Source organism: Xyrauchen texanus, chromosome 13 (assembly GCF_025860055.1).
Source record: "Xyrauchen texanus isolate HMW12.3.18 chromosome 13, RBS_HiC_50CHRs, whole genome shotgun sequence".
Classification (NCBI taxonomy): Eukaryota; Metazoa; Chordata; class Actinopteri; order Cypriniformes; family Catostomidae; genus Xyrauchen; species Xyrauchen texanus.
The window spans coordinates 10,338,189-10,358,982 of NC_068288.1; the positions used below are offsets into that span (position 1 = coordinate 10,338,189).

The 20,794-nt window shown below is 39.5% G+C and overlaps 1 protein-coding gene across 1 annotated transcript in view; it reads left to right on the plus strand.

Annotated features, from left to right (window-relative positions):
* The first annotated feature begins 5,393 nt into the window (after positions 1-5,393).
* LOC127654476 (xin actin-binding repeat-containing protein 2-like) overlaps positions 5,394-20,794 on the plus strand; it is a 40,546-nt gene continuing 25,145 nt past the window's right edge. Inside the window, exon 1 of the mRNA XM_052141697.1 lies at positions 5,394-5,736. Within this exon, the coding sequence (XP_051997657.1) occupies positions 5,551-5,736 (186 nt within the window). The 5' untranslated portion in view covers positions 5,394-5,550. The remainder of the gene's footprint in view (positions 5,737-20,794) is intronic.

Genomic DNA, 20,794 nt, shown 5'->3' on the forward strand with positions numbered 1-20,794 from the left:
ATTCAGATCTGATCAAATGAAAGCCTTTTACAGGCAACGCTAACCACATGTTGACATCACTGAAACAGAAAAAAGCGTTCATATAATCGTAGAGAGTGCGCGTGCGTGCGTACGTACGTGCGTGTGTGTTGGGAAGACTGCGGCTGCGCGAGGGCAAGTCAGACACTTCCTTAGCTTTTCTTCCTCACAAATAGAAATCAGATCAATGATTTTATTTTTTAAATTACACAAAAATAATAATAGTATTAAATATGATGAAATATTTAGTGGTCGCTTAACAGCCCAAATAGCCTCATCTGACAATGCAATCAATACGTTTGTAGTAGTCACATTCAGGGCCGCCAAAAAGGGGGGAAACTGGACCTTTTGTCCTGTGCGGTTCTACAGGATTTTAGTTTACTGCATGCATTAAAATGTATTGATTAGTGCAAGGCTATAAAATCATTTGGGGCTTTTCCTTAATCACCAGTGGCTTAAGCCCAGCCCATTCCTAGCCCCGCCCCTGTCACATTATTATATTTTTTTATTTTTCTTATGTCAGTTAAGGCTTCACCAATCACGTACACAAGTTCTGCATGCCCTGTCCCTCACATGTTTCTTTGTGGCTAATTTTATTGTTCTTAGCAACCAAAAAGAGTCTAGAAATCTCCTCTATGTTTAACATATTGCACCATTTTAGCATTTGCCATTATCTAAAACTTTAAAGATTTTCCCAAAATCAAAACGTGAAACAAATGTTAAAGGATAATTCATTTGAAAACCCTCAAATGAAGGCTTTACATATTATTCTCTCAAAGTCTCAAGAATGTGTTTAATATTATGCTGATTATACTAAAATGGACCTCAAAATCACTGTTTCTTATTACAGTCTCTTTTTTTGTGTGTGCTTGTGCGTGTATACAAGTTTCAGAGTGTGTGTGGCACTTTTACTGCTGTGAGTAACTTCTGCTGAATGTGACCAGCTCACTTTTTCCACAAAGTAAAATGAAAGAAAAAAAAAAGACGACGAAAAAAAGCCTGATGATGTTAAAAAAAGGACGAAAAAAAAAAACTGGTCTCGCCATCTCACCATTTGCATTTGTGTTTAACGGAAAGCAAGGGCATATTCCCAAACTAAACAAGCTGAATATAGCTGCAGCTAAGATGGTAGAAATGTCCCCCTCTCATTTTCCTGTCTGTTACACATGGATAAATTTACTCCCAACTAAGAATGCAAGCACACTGTCTAGCATGTACCTGGGGAGACAAAAACATGTGCTTTGTAGTCTTGCTTTAAAAGAAGCATTTAACTATTGAAGAGCTTATGGCTTATGTTGTGTTTCTCCTTGATTAAGGAATCTTACTTTTCCAGAAATAGAAGATAAGTAGGTCAAGTGAGGAGAGAGAAAAAGGGAAAGACAACTGAGGCAACACATGGTCAAATATGTTGAACTTCACACTCCTGTTTTAATAAACAGACTAATTTAGAATCACTGTGTTACATGATAATATCAGACGACCATCAATATGTATTTTATGAAAGTGAAAAGTTTGCAAATCGGTTTTAACAGCCATGGAATGCACGTAAAGAACATAAAAAAATATTTTGAACAAGATTTGATTTTTTTTTTCTCCCCAAAGCATGTATATGCAATGTATGCAGCACATAGGGACGCCATATTAAGGGGGGTGTTGACGGATGAAATTTGATAAAATATTATGCCAAAAAAGCTGTCGATTGAGCTTAAAGGGACATTTCACACAAAAATGAAAATTCTCTTATCATTTACTCACCCTCATGACATCCCAGATGTGTATGACTTTCTTCTGCTGAACACAAACCTTTTTAGAAGAATATCTCAGCTATGTCGGTCCATACAATGCAAGTGAATGGTGATCAGACAGTTGTAGCATCGAAAATCAAATAAAGGAAACGTTACATTAATCCACATGACTCCAGTGTTTAAATCCATATCTTCAAATGTGATTTAAGTCCTTTTTTACTCTAAATCTCCACTTTATCTTTCACTTTCAGATGTGAAATTGAAACTAAATAGAAATCACATGTGACTTTCAGATGTAAAAGCATAAATGAAAGTGGAGATTTAGAGTTTGTCCTAAAAAGACATACATTTGTGTCTGTTTCTCACCCACACCTATATCGCTTGAAGGTATGGAATTAACCACGGGAGTCTTATGGACAACTTCTATGTATTCTTTATGCGTTTTGTGGAGCTAAAAATGTCTGATCGCCATTCAATTGCATTGTATGGACCTACAGTTGAGCTATACTTCTATTCTTTGTTTGTGTTCTGCTGAAGAAAGAAAGTCCTACACATCAGGGAAGGCATGAGGGTGAGTAAATGATGAGAGAATTTTTATTGTTGAGTGAACTATCCCTTTAACTTGTATTGAACCTGGAATATTCCTTTAAGAAGTTCTTCAATTCGTGCAGAGAGAGAGCTCTCCTTTGGTATTCCCATACATCTCAATGGCATTTATTTAAGTCATCAGAATACTTGGCTACTTTTGAATTGCCATCAATGGAGAAAGATGCTTTTCCGCCTAAAACGGTGTTCTTTAGTTACGGTATCTACCAGCAGAACAAACTTGGCCATGCTAACCAGCCAAGCTTTGATCCCAGTCAAATGCCTAATCTAAGACTTTTCTGGACTTCTCTGACTGTACCAGGAGTCTATTACTGCATGATTTTACTGTGATGGCAATGAATGGTGTTCATCAAGGGTCTGTGTTAGGTCCTCTGCTGTTTCATATATACTGTATTAGATGCTCATCACGGGACTGCTGAAATTTACTTTTTTCTTTCGGTTGGCTGCTTATACTGTAGGAGTATTGTACAGTCAAGAGGCAAAACAGGCAATGTGAGATTTAAGCACAAATATGTATATAATTCCCTTGTGTAAAATATCTAGAATATACTATTCCAATGAGTTTGCATGCAACTAAAGCATTAGTAGCCTTTAACTGAACATCTCTGTATGTGTGTGTGTAAGATGAGTGGACAGGCCTGTAAGTGAGCTGTGTTTCTGTGGGTTGAATAATGCATTTCTGTGACGTTCTCATCCTCTCTCTACTTACAGCCATGTCTTACTCCTCTTATCATGAGTTTGCATTGACATGACCCTGTCGTTCCCTCACTTCCATTATTTTTCCTGCACTTTATTTGCAACCTCTTACTTTTTGCCTCATCATCCATTCTCACTGTCTCCTTTTGTTATGTACAAGCACCCTCTGTCATTGGAGGTAATAGCATGTAAATCTAGGTCACCTGTCTCTCGTCTATGACAAAAAAATGTCTGAATTCATATACTTAAGTTTTCCTACCTCACTCCCTTAATCACTCTCTCTCTCTCTTCCTGTCTATGTTCAGTCGGAAAGTATATATATATATATATATATATATATATATATATATATATATATATATATATATATATATATTAGTTTTCCTCAATTCACCCTTCTATCTATGGCCATTACCTGTAGGATTAATATACTCCAGATAAAACTCAAAGAATTCAAATGAAATTACAGCAAAACATAATGACCAAAACATCAGGCTACTTTTGCTGTCTAATTTCTTGCTAGTGGTAGCATTTTAAGTTTAGCTCTTTAATCTACATCTATGGTACAGTTTGTTGTCAATTACCACAGAATGTTTCCTTTAAGTTTTTCGCAAAGCTTCAAGTTTTTTAAATAATTGGCAAAGTTCTCAAATATTAAGATTGAGTATAGCATGCAAGTCCAGAAATTAAGGATTCAGGGCAATAAAGACACCAAAAGTGACAAAAATGCCCCCAAAATTCAAAATGATGGGGCAAAAAATGCCCCCTTAAAAATTCCTCTGTTTTTATTTGTACTATCTAATGTAGTTTTTAATTATTTTCTATGCCTAGTTATACATACAGTATATATATTATGGCAAAAAATATGAGTGGATGTTGATTTAATTTTGTGGATAAGAGGTCATATTTTATCAGTCTAATTATGAAGATGGAGAACTATGTAAATTAATGTATTCAGTTATTTGAAAATAAATTATGGCATATGGTACATTTTGTATTATGTTTAGAATAAATTACGCCTCTAGAAAAGAACAAAATGCCCCTGAAAATCAAACCCAGCGGGCAATTATTGGCCCCTAAAGGAGAAGTTCATTTCTGACACTGATAGCATGTTATATTTTAAAGGGGATATTTATATTTACTAGTATATTAGTATATTTACTCTTAAAGGGATAGTTCACCCAAAAAAGAAACAATTCTCTCATCATTTACACACCCTCATGCCATCCCAGACGTTTATGACTTTCTTACTTCTCCAAAACATTTTTTTTTTTTTTTTTAAATAAAGATTTTAATGAAGAATATCTCAGCTAGGTAGGTCCTCACAATGCAAATGAATGGTGACCAGAACTCAAGATGTCCAACAGGATATAAAGGCAGCATAAAAGTAATCCATAAGACTCCAGTGGTTAAATCCATGTCTTCTGAAGCCATATGATAGGTGTGGGTGAGAAACACCTATCAATCTCCACCTTTGACCAGCCCCAACCAGGTGGCTGAATGGGGAAGTGAAAGTGTAGATTTTCAGTAAGAAAGGACTTAAATATTGATCTGTTTCTCACCAACACCTATCATATTGTTTCAGAAGATATGGATTTATCCACTAGAGTCTTATGGATTTCTTTTATGCTGCCTTTATTTCCCTTTTGGACCTCCTGATTTCTGGTCACCATTAATTTGCATCGTGAGGAACAACAGAGCTGAAATATTCTTTTAAAAATCTTACTTTGTGTTTTGCAGAAGAAAGAAGGTCATACACATCTGGGATGGCATGAGGGTGAGGAAATGATGAGAGAATTGTAATTTTTGTGTTTATAATTCTTTAAATCCATTGTGTGCTTGCCCCACAGATTTCTATTGTATGTGCATTTCTGTATACGTTTTCTGAGGTGCAAGTCAAATTATTGAGGTGATCGACAACATGCAACAAAATTTAAGCTAAAGTTTTTAAGAGTTTTATGGCTGTATGCAGGATATAGTCTCTGGGTGGGTTCTCTTGTTAGGAAACGTGTGTGAGCTGAAAGGAAGGGGTGTTGGTGTGAAAGCCATGAGAGTGGGCTGTGGTCATGTTTCCATGATTTGTTCAGGGGTGATGTTTGTTTCCTGTTTGCAGGATAGAATGTGATAATGTTTTATTCAACTGCAATGCTTTTGAAACACTTAACTGTGGCACTGTGTGTGAGAGAGTGAGTGTGGAGTTCAGTGTTTGGAAGGAAATTCATAGCATGAGTTAAGTCACAGAGACGTTTTTTTTCTTCTCTCTTTTCATTCTTTCTCCCCTCCTTCAAGGCTGTCTTCAGAGTGTCCTTCTGGATCAGCCTCCTAGACACCACAACTGTGCCACGCACTCCTTCCTCCATATTCCTCATTGCTGTTTTCTCCTCTCTCTCTCTCTCTCTCTCGCTCTCTCTTTCTGCATCCACTTACTTAGTAGTGGTCCTCTTTGCTCTCGTGAGAGAGGCTGGAATATCTGGTTTCCTGAACAATGGAAACTCAATCAGGAAATGGACCCGAGGTGTTGAAAGAAGGAGAGTACGCCCGTTCATCTCCTCTCGCCCTGCGGCCTGCAGACGCTAAAGGGGACCTGGAGGAGGACAGATGCATTGAGAAGTTTGACATCCCACTCAGCAGCCTGAAGCAAATATTCGAAAAACCAACAGTGCAACATGTGGTGAGTATTAGATTGAAAGAGAGAGAATGACAATGCAAAAGGGGAATTGTCAGCTGTTGAGCGTGCCATTTATGTCGGGTGATTAAAAGAGATATTTATGCATTAGACTGTCATTTTTCAGATTTTGTTGTAAGATTCTGATTTAGAAAGACCGCTGATTAAAAAAAGGAAAATAGAGAAAAGACAGAAAGAGAAAGACAATATTAATAACTACTGTGTTTCTTTATATATTGCTTAACTTTGACCAACTGTTGGGTGGTTTGCAATTTCACATCTGAGTTCCAAAGAATTCCACATCTGGCCTCTGTCCAGCCTGACCAAAGGATGTATTAGTTTTTAGGAGATGAGCAGTTGATGCATATATCAAGGTTTTAGGTTAAAGTGTATATGAATGTACTGTGTATGGGAAAGTGTATATCTTACAGTAGGTTCAATAAGTGGTCAAACAAAGTTTACCCTCTGTAAACTTCCCTAGACAAGATTCTTTTATTATTTTACAACTGTGGAATAAATCAAAAACTCTTTGGCCAAAAGCCTTCATCGTAGCCAATAAATAGTCACCATATCTTTTACGCCTTTCACCATATTTAGTCAGTTTTGCCTTTGAACTCGCTCGTTCTTAATGGACATGCAGTTTGACACATTTGTCAGAAATCAAAGTACAAATGTCTCTCAATTAATACAAGATCATAAAAGCTGCATTAACAATAATGTTTCAAATAGATTTAGATTGAGCAATGGGCATGTCACACTGAAGGTCAGGACGGTCAACCTTCTAAATATATTTCATGTCAACCAGAGACATATAATTACCAAGATACTTACCATTTCACAAGTTCACCTACCCATATAATCTTTGAGTGATAAAGGGTAAACGTATGTGGCTTGCTGTCCGCAAAGGAGGGGCTCGAGGAAGAGGCTTGACTAGAGCTCTAAATTTACCCCCTTAATATAATGACAAAACTATAGGGCAGGAACTCTTGGAAGATTGAGGATGGGGAGATTTGGAGGTGAAGGGATGCCAGAAAGACTGTCGCTAGAGTGAGGTAAACTGAGGCTTATATAATCTGCAGCCTGCAGATTGATTGGTAGATTAGATGAGCAAGCTCCTCCTGAATTTACGTCTATTAACTTTTTTTCAGGGTAATTTTCTCCCTTCGTCATTCTTTGAGATTTAACTATTTTAATTCTGGTTTGCACCTTTTGGCATTAAAAGCATTGTTGCTGTGCAGGAGTCCTCTCTATCTTTGAAAGTGAAATGCTTGTGTGCTAATAGCGACAGATTATGAACTTAAAGGAAAGTGAAGTTACCTGTTTGTGATAACTTTGTGATAACTTGAAATAAACCTGATTTGTCATTTTACGAAGCATACGTCCAGTGTAGCAATGTAATCAGAACAGAATATCCAGTTTCTCAAGCCTTTATGCTGGCAGGCTATCCTGCTGAAAAGACCAGATTAGACTAGCGTGAATATACAGTGCAGTTAGTGCTGGTTTTGTACTAGTCTAGTGGGTGGACCTGCTGTTCACCTGCAAAACTTGAAACTGGTCGACCAGCATGAACTTTTGTTGACATTGGTTGACCAAGGAAGTCTTGCTGAAAAACCCATGAAATCGATTGTAAAGCAGTTTTCTTTCCTGTTTTGATGTACCTCCTATTGAAACAGGAAGTTTGGGCAGAATTTAAAAAAATAAACAAAAGCCCTTAGGCTTTAGTTACGTTACAGCTATGAAGCAGCGGTACTGGGGAGAGACATCAATATCTTTGATCCATTTTTCCAGATATATATATATACCTTTTGACCGCTAGTATGTACATGTATATGTATATATATGTATATATATATATATATATATATATATATATATATATATATATATATATATATATATATATATATTGTTACACACACACATATATATATATACTGTAAATGTGTGTGTGTTTTGTAAATTATTTTTACAATAATTACCGTACTGTCTCTCACTACCTTACTCTCTACAAACGTCACCATCACCACATACCCCCATCTCCTGGCTAAGGCTGGTAGAGGAAATCCAAAACAGCCATCTGCTGTGATGGAGCCACCGGAAGGGGGAGGGCGGGGTCTGAACAGAGGGTGAAAGCAGTGAGGACCGGTGAGGGCCAAATACTCCTTCTCGATGGTACTGTACTTAGTCTTTTAGCGAGAGCTTGCAACTAATGTACAGCACAGGATGCTCTTCCCCCTCCACCATCCTGTCCAATACGTCTGTCTACAAGGGAGAAAGAAGTCAGGAGAGTGAAATAATGGCCCACCAGCTCCAGGAACTGTCTCACCTCCTTTTTGGTCTTAGGTCTAGGGCAGGTTGCAATTGCTGAGGTCTTATCAATTTGGGGCCGCACCAGTCCATAACCCAAGTTTAAGCCCAGATACCATACTTCCACCCATCTTATTGCACACTTCTTAGAGTCCCGCCTGTCTCAATGACTTCAGGACAGCCCTCAGATGTTGCAGGTGCCGCTGCCAATCATTACTGTAAATAAGGATATAGACCAGATCGGCAGTGGCGAAAGCAGAGTGTGGTCTGAGGATTCTATTCATGAGCCGCTGAAATGTAGCCGGAGCTCCAAACAAACCAAAAGTAAGGGTGACAAATTGGTTTAAGCCAAAAAGTGTGGAAAACGCAGTTTTTTCATGGGACATGGGAGTTAAGGGGATCTGCCAATATCCTTTTGTCAAATCCAGCGTCGAATAAAAGCAAGCCTTGCCTAACCGATTGAGAAGTTAATCAATTCTAGGCATTGGGTATGCATCAAATTTAGACACCGCATTGACTTTTCTATAATCCACACAGAACCGGACTGAGCAATCAGTCTTCGGAAACCAGCACCACCAGGCTGGCCCAGTCACTGTGGGATTCTTCAATTACCCTCATATCTATCATGGCCTTTAAATCTTACCGAGCCACTTTTTTGTGTTTGGGTAATCGGTACGGACAACTGCATACCACTACCTCTGTGGTTTATATATGGTGAAAACAGTCAGAGAATACTCCTTGAAACCTAGCAACCTCCTTGACTTGTGACGGTGAGAGATGGTCTCCGCAAGTGACCGGGGTGACTTGATTGGTGCCTTATAAGTTCACATTCCGGTCCGAGCACCTCCATCTCAGGAATCACTGTCGCCAAAGTCACGGGGGCTGCCTCTCTCCATGGTTTTAATAGATTGAGTTGGTTAATCTGATGTGCTCTGCCTCTATCCATACATTTAACCTCATAATCAATTCCCCCGACTCACTATGTGACCTCAATGGGACCTTGCCACTTGAAGAGTAATTTAGAGCTTGATGTGGGGAGTAATACAAGGACTCTATCTCCTGGTAAAATTCTAGTAGCAGAGTACCACTATTATAAAGCTGGCTTTTTTATGTGTTTAGTTCCCCAGTGTGTGGAGTTTTACTCTCAGGTTAAGAATGTATTGAATTTCATTTTTGTTGTTTGAATGTCCCTCCCAATTTTCCCGTAAGACATCAAGCATGCCCCGCAGTCGACACCCGTACAATAATTCAAATGTTGTGAAGAGTGCCTCCGCAACACTACGTGCTGAGATGTTGCACAGAGGCACTGCTTCCAAATACCGCATTGCGTAGTCCACCAGAACCAACACACTGTCCGCTCTAATGGCCTAACAAGGTCCATGCCAAATCTTTCGAAGGGGACCTCGATCAATGGAAGGGGTGCAATAGTGCTAGCATATTATGTCTATATAACATATATATATATATATATATATATATATATATATATATATATATATATATATATAAAATGCATATTCTGTAATGCATTTTTTATAAATATGCAGACATACATACAGTATAAGCCAATTCTCCTTGGTGCTAAATGCATCTGTGACTCTAGTGCTCAAGTCAGGTGCATTTCTGTGCTGTTTAAATTAGTAATGTTCAGTAAAAACGCTATAGTATGAAAATGATAATGAATTGTTCCAAAATAATAGACTCGAATCATGACCAAAGTTCAGATTTCACAATGTATCGTAATCTTTAGGTAAAGAATTGTAATCAAATCTAAATGTCAGGGCAAATCATTACACCCCTAATATATATATATACACAACAATTAGCTCCGGTCCTCGAATCTGATTGGACAAGAGACATTCCATGAGCACTGATGATCTGACACCATCAGCACTCTGACGCTTCACTGTGTGTATCACTCCGCTTGTGTTCATGCCATTCTAAACTAAAGTGTAAGAACAGTACAGATGTGTTAAGAGCTACAGTTAAAAAAAATTACATTATATATGTTAGCCAGCAGGTGGTGGCAAAAGATAATTTTTGTGTGTAATATGAGCCAGTTAGGTGACGTGAAGTGAATTTCGCATCAGCCAGTATTTACATACAGCACTCTGTGATCGCTTGTATTATACTACACTACTAAAGCTAGGAAATAGCTTTAAACGGCTTTAAACAAACAACTTCAGCATTATGGCTCATCACAGGTGACAGACACAACAGACTGATTAATTACACAAACTGAAGGCACTTACCTCTTATCGTACTTTCCACACTGGGGTGGGCACATTGTTTAAAATGGCGCAGGACATTGCGGTTTCTATAGTGAAAGACACTATAGCTTGGGTGGGTGTGGCAACAGGTGATCGCACACGCTCCGTCTCTCTCTCTGACTCTCATTCTCTCTCTCTTTCTCTCTCTCTCTCTCTCTCTCTCTCTCTCTCACACACACACACACACACACACACATCCATCCTTGCTTATCAATAGTTTGTTAGAAACAGTACAAGCAGTGATACTGTTTCTGAAGTGACATTTTTTAATTACTAACTAATGCTTGGACACATCATTTGGTTTGAAACAGCAACGTAATAAAGTAGTTCTTCATTATCGTACTCAGTTTTGAATTTTTTTTTAAATGTACTTGTTCATTTACAAGTCCATATAAAAATCACAATCATGCTATATGGCCCTAAATCAGCACTGCTGTGATTACCTACGGCACTCTGCTTGTGGCCGAATCACAGCAGTGCTGATGTAGGGCCATTTAGCACTCTTGCTCGAGTGATATTGCTTGTATATATACACACACACACATACATACAGGTATATGTGTCTGCGTGCTTACCGCAGCCTTCGCTCTGAGGTTCGGAGAGCAGTGAGGCGCTGCAAGGATGGTTGGTGGTCACGGGTTGTTGAGGAGATGGAGCTCTTTAATTCTATAAAAAAAGTTACTTGCAGCGCCACACCTACAGTATTACCATCATTAGGGGAAGGAACAGTGATCCAATCTCCTACTCCTAGGAACAGGTTTGCAGATTTTCTAAGCATTTCTGTGAGGTCCTGGGGGAGGGGAAGTCCCTCAGCCTGGAAAACATTGTGGGACAAAGTGGGGATGACCCTGCTGGGGCTGTGGTGCCTCAAATATTGGAGGAAGAAGTCACTCCCTGTGGGTGGCTGGCTGAGGTGCCATCTTTGGAGGAAGTACTGAAGGGATCCGCAGACTGAGACCAGGAAAGGCACAGGGTAGGGATGATCTACATCAGAGATGCCATATTTTCTGTCCGTCTGATACAGCAGAGGTGTAGGGAATTCCAACAAGACCTACATCTCTGCTTTATTGACCTGGTCAAGACCTATGATACCATCAGTAGGCTTGGGCTCTGATGTTGTTTTTCGTGCTTTCGGAGTCCCAGACCCGCTGCTCGCATTCATTAAGGACCTTCATGATGGCAAGTGGGCTCGGGTAAGACTATGTTACCGGGAGTCAGAGCCATTCCCTGTTCACCTTGGAGTACGACAGGGATGTCCTCTGGCTCCCACATTATTTAATATCTATTTCAACCGCGTAGTTCGTGAAGCCTTCGATGGCTGTACCATAGATGGAATTTCCATCTGGTACAGATATAATGGGAGGTTGATTAATGGCCGAGTGCGGTCAAGGGATGGCTCCCTATTGGTCAACCACATTATGTATGCTGATGATCTGGTGATTGCTGCTCACTCAGAGGAGGACTTGGAGGCATTGTTGATGAATCTGGAGCTTGCCACTAAGAGATAGCCCAACCAAAACTAAGCACCTGCCTGGGTATTATGTACACTCCACCCCCACAGCTCCCAATTGGTGATGGGGCAGAGTGTTTCCCATACCTGGGCAGTGTGATTATAACCGGCTCCGGTTTGACAGCAGAGGTCTCACTCCGAATCAGTCGAGCAGCATTATCTTTTCATCAGTTGCGTAACGCTGTGTAGAAGCTACCGGTTTGTCACACACAAGCTTCAGGCATTCTCGGCCATGGTCATTCCCTCCCTTCTCTACGCTTGCGAAACGTGGACCCCCCTAATGTAACATCTTTGCCGGTTAGAAACATTTAGGCTGGCCTGCCTAAGATCCATCCTGGGTTTAACCAGTCTGCTATAGAGGGGGCTAAGCGGGTACGGCATGGGCTGGAGAAGAGATGGAGTGATGTGGTACAGGAGGATGTGGAGCTGAGTGGACTTGCCAATGACTGGTACCAGCCGTGTCAAGATTGGCCTCTTTGGAGGAGGCTCTTGAAGGACCCTACTGGCCAGTTGGAGGCAGTTGCTCTCCAACAACAACGGAGGGCAGAGGAGCGACGCTCACAACAACAAGCAGAGCGTCGGGTGGCTAAAGCACAGTAGGGGGCACAGGTGGTGCATCAGCCAGTCATCTCAGTCAGTCGACCCATGTCACCTGTTGGATCTGTCCCGTGACCTCCTGCCAGCAGGTGTTCAACACTTCACGTGGCCTCAGTGATGGAGCAGTGAAGTAAGAAAAGATGAAGAAAGAAAAGATTACTCAAAAGAGAGTGAATAAAGAGTGAAAGAGCAGTGAGGATAAAGAGATACTCATAGTTTTCATAATTTGGCAAACTACATAGGGATGGAAAGCTCTTGTTTTGCTGGCCATTTGGGAACATTTAATCCGTTAAATTAAATTGTTATGAGCTCAGAGAGAGAGAGAGAAATGTCACAATCTGGAAAAATAGAGAATGTGCATTACACACACACACACACACACACACACAAACACAACAAAGCTAAAGACACCCACAACAGAAGCTGCTACTGGCAATGCAGTTGTGGGAAGCAGAGCAACTGCACGCTGACATGCTCACACACACACACACTGATGTTTCACTATGTTATTTAAAACTTATTTTTGGGTATTTTCCCGCAACACTAGCTTTCTTATAAATAACCCTATAATTTATATGTGGGTAATGTGTGTGTGTGGGCAGGGCAGGGCAAAACCAACAGAAGAAAGTAAGAGCAATATAGAGATAGACAAATAAAGAGGCAGAAAGAATGAACTAATTAGTTTAGCTTGGCTTGGTTTCATACATACAACCCATACAGTACAAACACACACACACAAACAAACAAAAGCTGTGAATTAAAAAGCACAGGCTGAATGTTTGGGGCATGTTTTTCAGGTTGTGATATCATTCGTCAGACATTGATTGTAGGTAGTGTAGTTTCTGGAGCAAGGAGGTCTAAAATACCTTTCGCAAAGAAAACAAAATAGAGCTTTCGCATTCATCTCAGTGGAAGTTCGGCAGCCATGCTGACTATTACAATGCAACATCTTTAGTGCTACGTTAATAGAAATGAGTCTGTTTGTCACCCTTTTGTCTCTATGTTAGATTTCATATTCTTGCATTCATGCTCATTCCTTCAGAATCTGTCCTTCTTGTTAATCACACTTCACAGTGGTCAAATCCCATTCCCCACTCAAACAATCATGCTCTTCCAGATCAGAAAATCACTCTGGGTAGATTCAGAAGTGTGTGTTGCACGGAGGAGGGCCAGGCTGGAATGACGCACATACCGACCACAATCAGCCTGATGAGGAGAGCGAGGGATAAAGGCGACCAGAGAAGACAGTTAGAGAAAGAGAGAGAACTGTGGGCAGCTGCCCTGTATGTGTTTATGTTTGTTAAGTTTATCATTAAACTATTTTTTATATTGTCAAGCCAGTTCTTGCCTCCTCCTTTCCCTTTTACCTTGTTACATTAGTACTGAAACCCAGGAGGGAGGAGAGATGCCGTCGTAGAGTCCTAGATAATGCCGTCCACCCAGGGGAGCTCCGCTGCCATCCGCTGGGGGATGGAGTAGCACAACCGCGGGGAACGGCCGCCGTCCATGAGGCGAGTGGGGACTGGACTCCCCGACCACCTGGAACGATGGAGCCACTGCTAGGGTTGGAGGAGTGCCCTGCCGATTGCCAGAAATGCAGAGGGATCGAGGGAATCGACTCCACGACTGCCTGGAGCGGTAGTTCTGCTGCCAGGGGGCAGAGGAGTGTCCCCACGGGCCGCCAGTAACACGGAAGGTTATTCTGTCAGCTGGGGGGGTCGGCCTTTCCCTCACCTGGTGGGGATGTTCCGCTCCATAGCCCCCCCCCAGAGGCAACGCAGGGAGGAGTGTTGCGTGGAGGAGGGCTCAACGCTCTAGCCTTTCAAAGTATACAACATCTAACTGTGTGTGCGAATACGGACTGTTGACTGATTTTGTTTTGCACTACTTTGTGAAGGCAAATATAACCTAAATATAACCTTAGTAACAAATAAGACTTTCGTGAGACTTACGGTAGGCTGCAGTGGTGTAACAGTCTAGATATGGCCCATGCACTTGTACAGCACTTGATAATGTGGGTTTGACATATTAATAGGATGTTGGTCTTGACGGACTAGATCTGTTACACTGCTGAAGAGCAAGACTTGCTACTGCAGGAAAATATACAGTCATACCGAGTTAAGAATGTGAACATGCTGCTGCACAATAAGACCAAACACAAGACATGCAAACAATCCCCCTATAAGGAAAGCAAGGCAGTTGCATAAAACACATAATCACGGTGCATTAACAGAAAGCTAATTTGCACATTCTTTAGGGGGCTCATTAAAATCATGAACTGCTCCCCCGCCACAAAATGTGCTCTGCAATCCAAATTATTTCTGGTAATTTCAATTTACTCACGATTGACTACTGTACACGGGTGACCAAAGCTATTCTGAATGGATGGATTATATGCGAATTGGGACATTTGGATAGTTTCTACAGTGAAAGTGTGGTTAGAGTTTACCACAAACATAACAGATCTAAAAAGCTACTTTTTGAAGGAGATCCGAAATGTGCAGATACCTTCTGCACATGCCTGGCTGCCGGATCTGGTGCTTGAATCCTGACTCTGAAAGCTTTTTGGACCAGAGAAGAACGAGTAACTGTCTTCCTGATTGAGTGGCTAATTGTTGGCTGGATAAACATAGGAAGAGGAGAGCGATTGCTAGAGATCCATCTATCGTTTCTCTCTGAAACATGACCTCTCCACCCCACAGGGCTTATTTATATTTCATGATCCCTTTGCCAAGACACACTCTCTCTCCCTCTCTCTCTCTCTATCTCTATCTATCTCAGTGTGTTTTTCTCATTTATTATTACTCAGTTAAAGTATACAGAGAGACTGCCATGATTAATGGCTGTAAGGAGGAGACTGGGAAACTTTCATTTCAGTGATGAAATCCTCCTCCTGTCAATCCTCAAGTATCCTCAAGGAAACACAAATGAGTCACATCCTGTTTAAAGTCTTGGTGGATTTTACTTTAGGTTCATCCGAGGTTTAGAGTATCAGCGCTTTCTGTATCAGTGCTGTTGCAAATTCTGTCCAGCAGATGTCTTTATAAGCGTATTTTAGGCTGCATATCAAGCTTTCTTTTTGCATTGTATAAATACAGATTTTTTTGTCAGAATGAACTGATACATAATCATTGGTTTCACACAGTCTAATTATTCTGTGGATGCTTCATAAATCTGTCAAAAGCATTAGCCAACCAGTTTTTATCTTGTTTCTTAGAATAAACCTCTGTTTGTTTTCTTTGAAACTTTTAACGACCACTATCCTATGAGTCGTGTGAAAGACTATATATATTCCTTTCCCTGGTTTCCATGCAGGTCTAGGCTGGTTTATGCTGGTTAGAGCTGGTTTTGCTCTAGCTGGTGGATCATCATAGCCATGTTGTTCACCAGCATAAATAAAGACTTTAATATTAATAAATGTTCCCTTTCTTAAAAGACTCATGCTTATTGAATCCATTCATATATTAATTTATTAATTGAATAATGTAATATTAGAAAAAAATTATGCTTTACATCAAAAGGATGTTGTCTGAGAAGGATTTGTAAATGACCTGGGTTATTAACAGTTTCTGTGGCATACAGTTATTTACCTCAGAAAATAATTTGTGCTTTGTGAACAGTTTTGTGAAACACAAATTTTGTGTAAAAGAATGCACTTACAATGGAACTCTGTGGGGCAAGGCAGGCATTACAATGGGATAAACATTACAATATACTTTACACCGTTTTGAAAGTATAGCCAATGGACTTACACATAATATGCTTTGACATGAGACTGATGGCATAAAATCACTTGTCAAAATCAAAAAAGTTTAATAATCCAAAATCACTAAACTTATCTGTAAAAAGTTATGCCTATAATATTCAACTTGTCAATTTCTGGCATGAGTATGTAACTCCAGTATATTCCATAACCAGTGTCAGAAATTAACCTTTTCTATTAAGGGGCCATATTTGCCCACTGGAATACATTTTTAGGCCCTTTTTTGTTGTTGTTGTTGTTTTGTTTTTTTTATGTTTCACACAACACATGGTCAATTTATGTCAAAACTTGAATTACCTGAAATGGTACCTATGGTGTAAAGACCAATGACTAGATATTATGAAAAATACTAAATGTGAGATATGAAATTTACTATGGGGGCATTTTTAGCCTCCACATTTTTACCCCGAACATTGGTCGGTTTTTGACCCTGCCTGTAACTTTTGCAAGATATGCGCAAGGGATATAAAAAGGGATTTTATTTTTTACATTCACCAACAGGAATTATGGCGGTAATGCAAAAAATAAATAAATAAATATCCTGCCTAGAGAACAGTAGTCCCACCTCCTCAAGGACGATAACTTTACAGTTGAAACTACACATTTTATATGTAAGAATTCAGTGTTGGGGAGTAGCTAACTTCATGTAGCGACGCTACTAATTTAACAACATTTAGCTTGACAGTAGCTAAGATGCTTTTAAAACAGAGTAACTTTTCCAGTAGCGAAATATTTTTTCTACTAAGTAACTGTGCAGTGTGACCAAACGCTACATCATGTTGGCCAGATTATAACTAATGGCCTTCCTTATTGCGTAGAAGCCAAATATTTATCTGCAAAACATCCGACAATCTGGCAGCATATTTCTGTCTGCTGATCACAATCAGCCAGCGTAGTCTTCTTCTTATTTTATAATGGAAGGTCACAAATAAAAACAGCGAATTACCGCCATCTACTGAGACTGAGAAGAGATTGTCTGATGGTTATGTAAAGCGAGCAACCACAGTTTGTTTACCTTTACAAGACGTACAGGGGCAGGTATATCCGAAAATGATAAAAGAACACCATTTTATTCTTCTATATGTAGAAGTGTGTAACATGTAACAAAGAATGTTTCAGACACTTTGTTCTTAATAGATCACACAACAGCGTATTTACCTTTACTATTTTAAATATAAAAAAAAACTATTATTACCTTTTGAGGGATTTTGTTTCTGTTCTAAATATGTTTATTTCGCTTCTCATCATCTGTGCGTTACTAGGAGCAGCGAGTTAATTATTATTATAATATTTATAAATATGCAGTATATATTATTATAACCATTACATCATGCAGAACTATGTGATTTCTCCATTTCTTAGCATTTCATTAACTATTAATTTCATGTAAAATGATTGATAAAAGAAATCATTTATGGCATGTATTATTAAGCAACAATCTAGGATGGCCATCCGTCCATTTATTTGGACCTGAACAAAGTGAACAAACATTTGTAGTGCAACCTCTGTATGTGACCTGTAAAGCTGGCACTGTCAATGTCAATGCATGTCAATGACAAACAAGTCATGTTAGGGGAGAAACATTCACATTTTATCCACACAAAATATTATGTGACAAGAACAAAAAATGCCAGCCCAAGGAGAGTTTGTCATAAAAAGTTGATCTTAGGGAAGTAGGCAACACCTGGCCACAGCAGGATTGAAAAATGTATAGTATAAAAAATAATTTTTTAACGGCGTCTGATCTTTTTTGTTTTTATTTTATACTGTTGTATTTTATTTTATGGCTATTATTAACTGTATTAATGTTACTATTCATTAAATGTATTAAATACATTTAATATATTAAATTAAACACATTACATGTATTTAATTACTACATTACTTAAAACATGCCATTAGTGTACATTTTGTAATTAATATTATTGGTTCGATTGTAATATAAAAAAAAAAATCCTCATTAAGTAGCTTCAATGTAGCTAGCTAATTTTTTATAGTAACTTGTAGTGTAGCTAACTACTTTTTCAAAAGAGTAGCGTGACTGTGGCTCAACTACTTAAAATTATGAGTAGCTTGTAGCTTGTCAAACTACAGTTTCAAAATAGCTTCCCCATCACTGGAAGAATTAATATAAGCGCTTCAATAAAAACATGTGTTAATGCTTTTAAATACTCCGGAATGCTTGGCCCATGCAGCAGAAAACATTGTAAATGCATTACTACTGTACGTACAAACACACATTTTGTTTGCTTTTACAAACTGAGGGGTGAGTTGAAATCATTTTCTGTGGTAATCAGCAGCATCACACATAGCTGGACTTGTTTTGAACTCAAAACTTTCCTTAAAATGTAAGTTTTGAACAGACGTGTACTCTGTTCTTCTAGCAAGCCACAGGCCAAAGCTAGCTGACAGTTAATCACTGCCCTGCCACAGCTAAATATACCCTACAAACACAGTAACTTCATTGCTAAAAAAAAGTTTAGAAAGTATTAGGGGCTGTCATCTTACTTTTGTATAGTCATCCCTGTGCTATGTGTAGCACTCAGGCTAAAAGCAGCTTCTTGTGACTGTTTCTGGCTGCCTTCAGTTAAAAAAAAAAAAAAGGGTGTAAAAACTTTCAGTCAAGGCCTGAGGACAATAATTCAGATATTTAGACTTTTAGTTGTTAACACACTGTCACAGGAGGTGAGCTTGTGTCATGTTGGGCTATATGTGCTGTGCATGGTGATCATACCTTGTCATGGCTTTATACAGACAAACCTGTTGCCTTATTGTGATTACACCTCCCCCAACACATATTTAAAGATCCTCTCGATGTATTTGAAATATTTGATGGGAAAAATGTGTTCGTGTTAGCAAATGTAAACAGGATTTTCAGGAGATCACTATATTGATGTGTGTGTGTGTGTGTGTGTGTGTGTGTGTGTGTGTGTGTGTGTGTGTGTGTGTGTGTGTGTGTGTGTGTGTGTGTGTGTGTGTGTGTGTGTGTGTGTGTGTGTGTGTGTGTGTGTGTGTGTGTGTGTGTGTGTGTGTGTGTGTGTGTGTGTAACCAGCCCTGCTGTCTGTTTTTCTAACTCCAGGTCAGTGACTCATGTTTAAATATGTCCACTTATCACAGAGACCGGAGAGTAATGGGAGACTCTTAATCGAGCTAACAAAAACAGGAAATCCCCTAACACACACGAACACATATTTAGAGATGCACAGCACTGGCCTGATACATGCAAAAAAAATGTGGTTTGAGTAACAGGGTAGAAAGGGCAGAGATCTAATTGATGAAAACATTCCACTCCAATCTAATACGATCACACGGAAAGTCGGCATTGCGTATGCATTCCACTGACATACGCAATCTCCCCTTAGACATTTTTGCATTGGCTCCAGCATGTTTACCTTCCCTTGTGGAGCGTCCAGAAGTGCATTGTGTTGGGAGCATGCGAAACCTAGGTTTTGATCACGTGCTAAAACCAGTAAGTAATCGGGTTCGCTTCATCATGGACAAGCGGGATTCAGAGGCCGCATTTCCCTCTAACATTACATTTTTACTACACTGATGGTTAGTTTTAGCTTTGGGTTGAGGGTAGAGTTTATAACATATGCATTCCTCTTCACTGTATTACATCCTGTATAGCTGAAAACAATCTGCTTCACAACTTGCTTTTGCAACCCCTACGTGGACATTTCACACAGAAAATTGAGCTCACACACACCAATACGGCCAACTACACTTACTGATTTTGCTACTGGGGCAGTGTTTAGAATTTCGATAAGCACACCGACCTGCCACCACTTATTCAGCCCTTGGACAGACCTCATGTTTTTGCGGGCAGGAGTCCCCCTACAGCAAGTGGAACAAGTCACCCTCGTGGTCCCATACTGGCCCACCCAGACTTTGCTCTCGGACCTCACGCTCCTCGTGACAGCACCTCCCTGGAAGGACCGTGTCTTTAGCCTTTTACCCTGTGGAGCCCCATTATACCCTACAGATTGGTGACCCATTACTGTTTGAAAAGTACACCTTAAAATGGCGATTTTGGCCTGTGGAACCTCAGAGTTTTTTGACTGTATCAAACAATTAAAGTTTTACAACAATGTCATAGTGTTTATATACTGTGGGTTATATAAGGAGTTTGGCTATGATATAAGGACTTAGTTTATTAACCGCAACCAACCTTTGAACCCAAACTAGCCTAGTTTTATTTTATTTTATTTTTTGTAATTTAATAATTTTTTATATGTTTTAAAAACATGTTAAAAACATGTTAAATTTTTTTTAGCAATAAACATGAAAATTAACAAAATCACACAAATCAGTATTTTAAACTGTATTCAGACATACCCCAATTTTGGTGACAGGGCTGCAAAAATTGCTAACCTAAAAATATATGCTACTTTATTGCCTCTGGAATATAAGTGATCTGCATCTCTTATATTCCACTAGAAAAAATTCTGTCGAAGTTGACAGTGCCAAGACCCACTGCTGATTCCCCTTTACAGCTGTTTATTACAATTCAATTGCAGTAGGATGTCACCAGAAGTACCGTAAGGGAAATCTAGGATGGATGGGTGTATGGATGGATGTGTACTCTGTGACAGTCTGACACTGTTGTTTTTCTT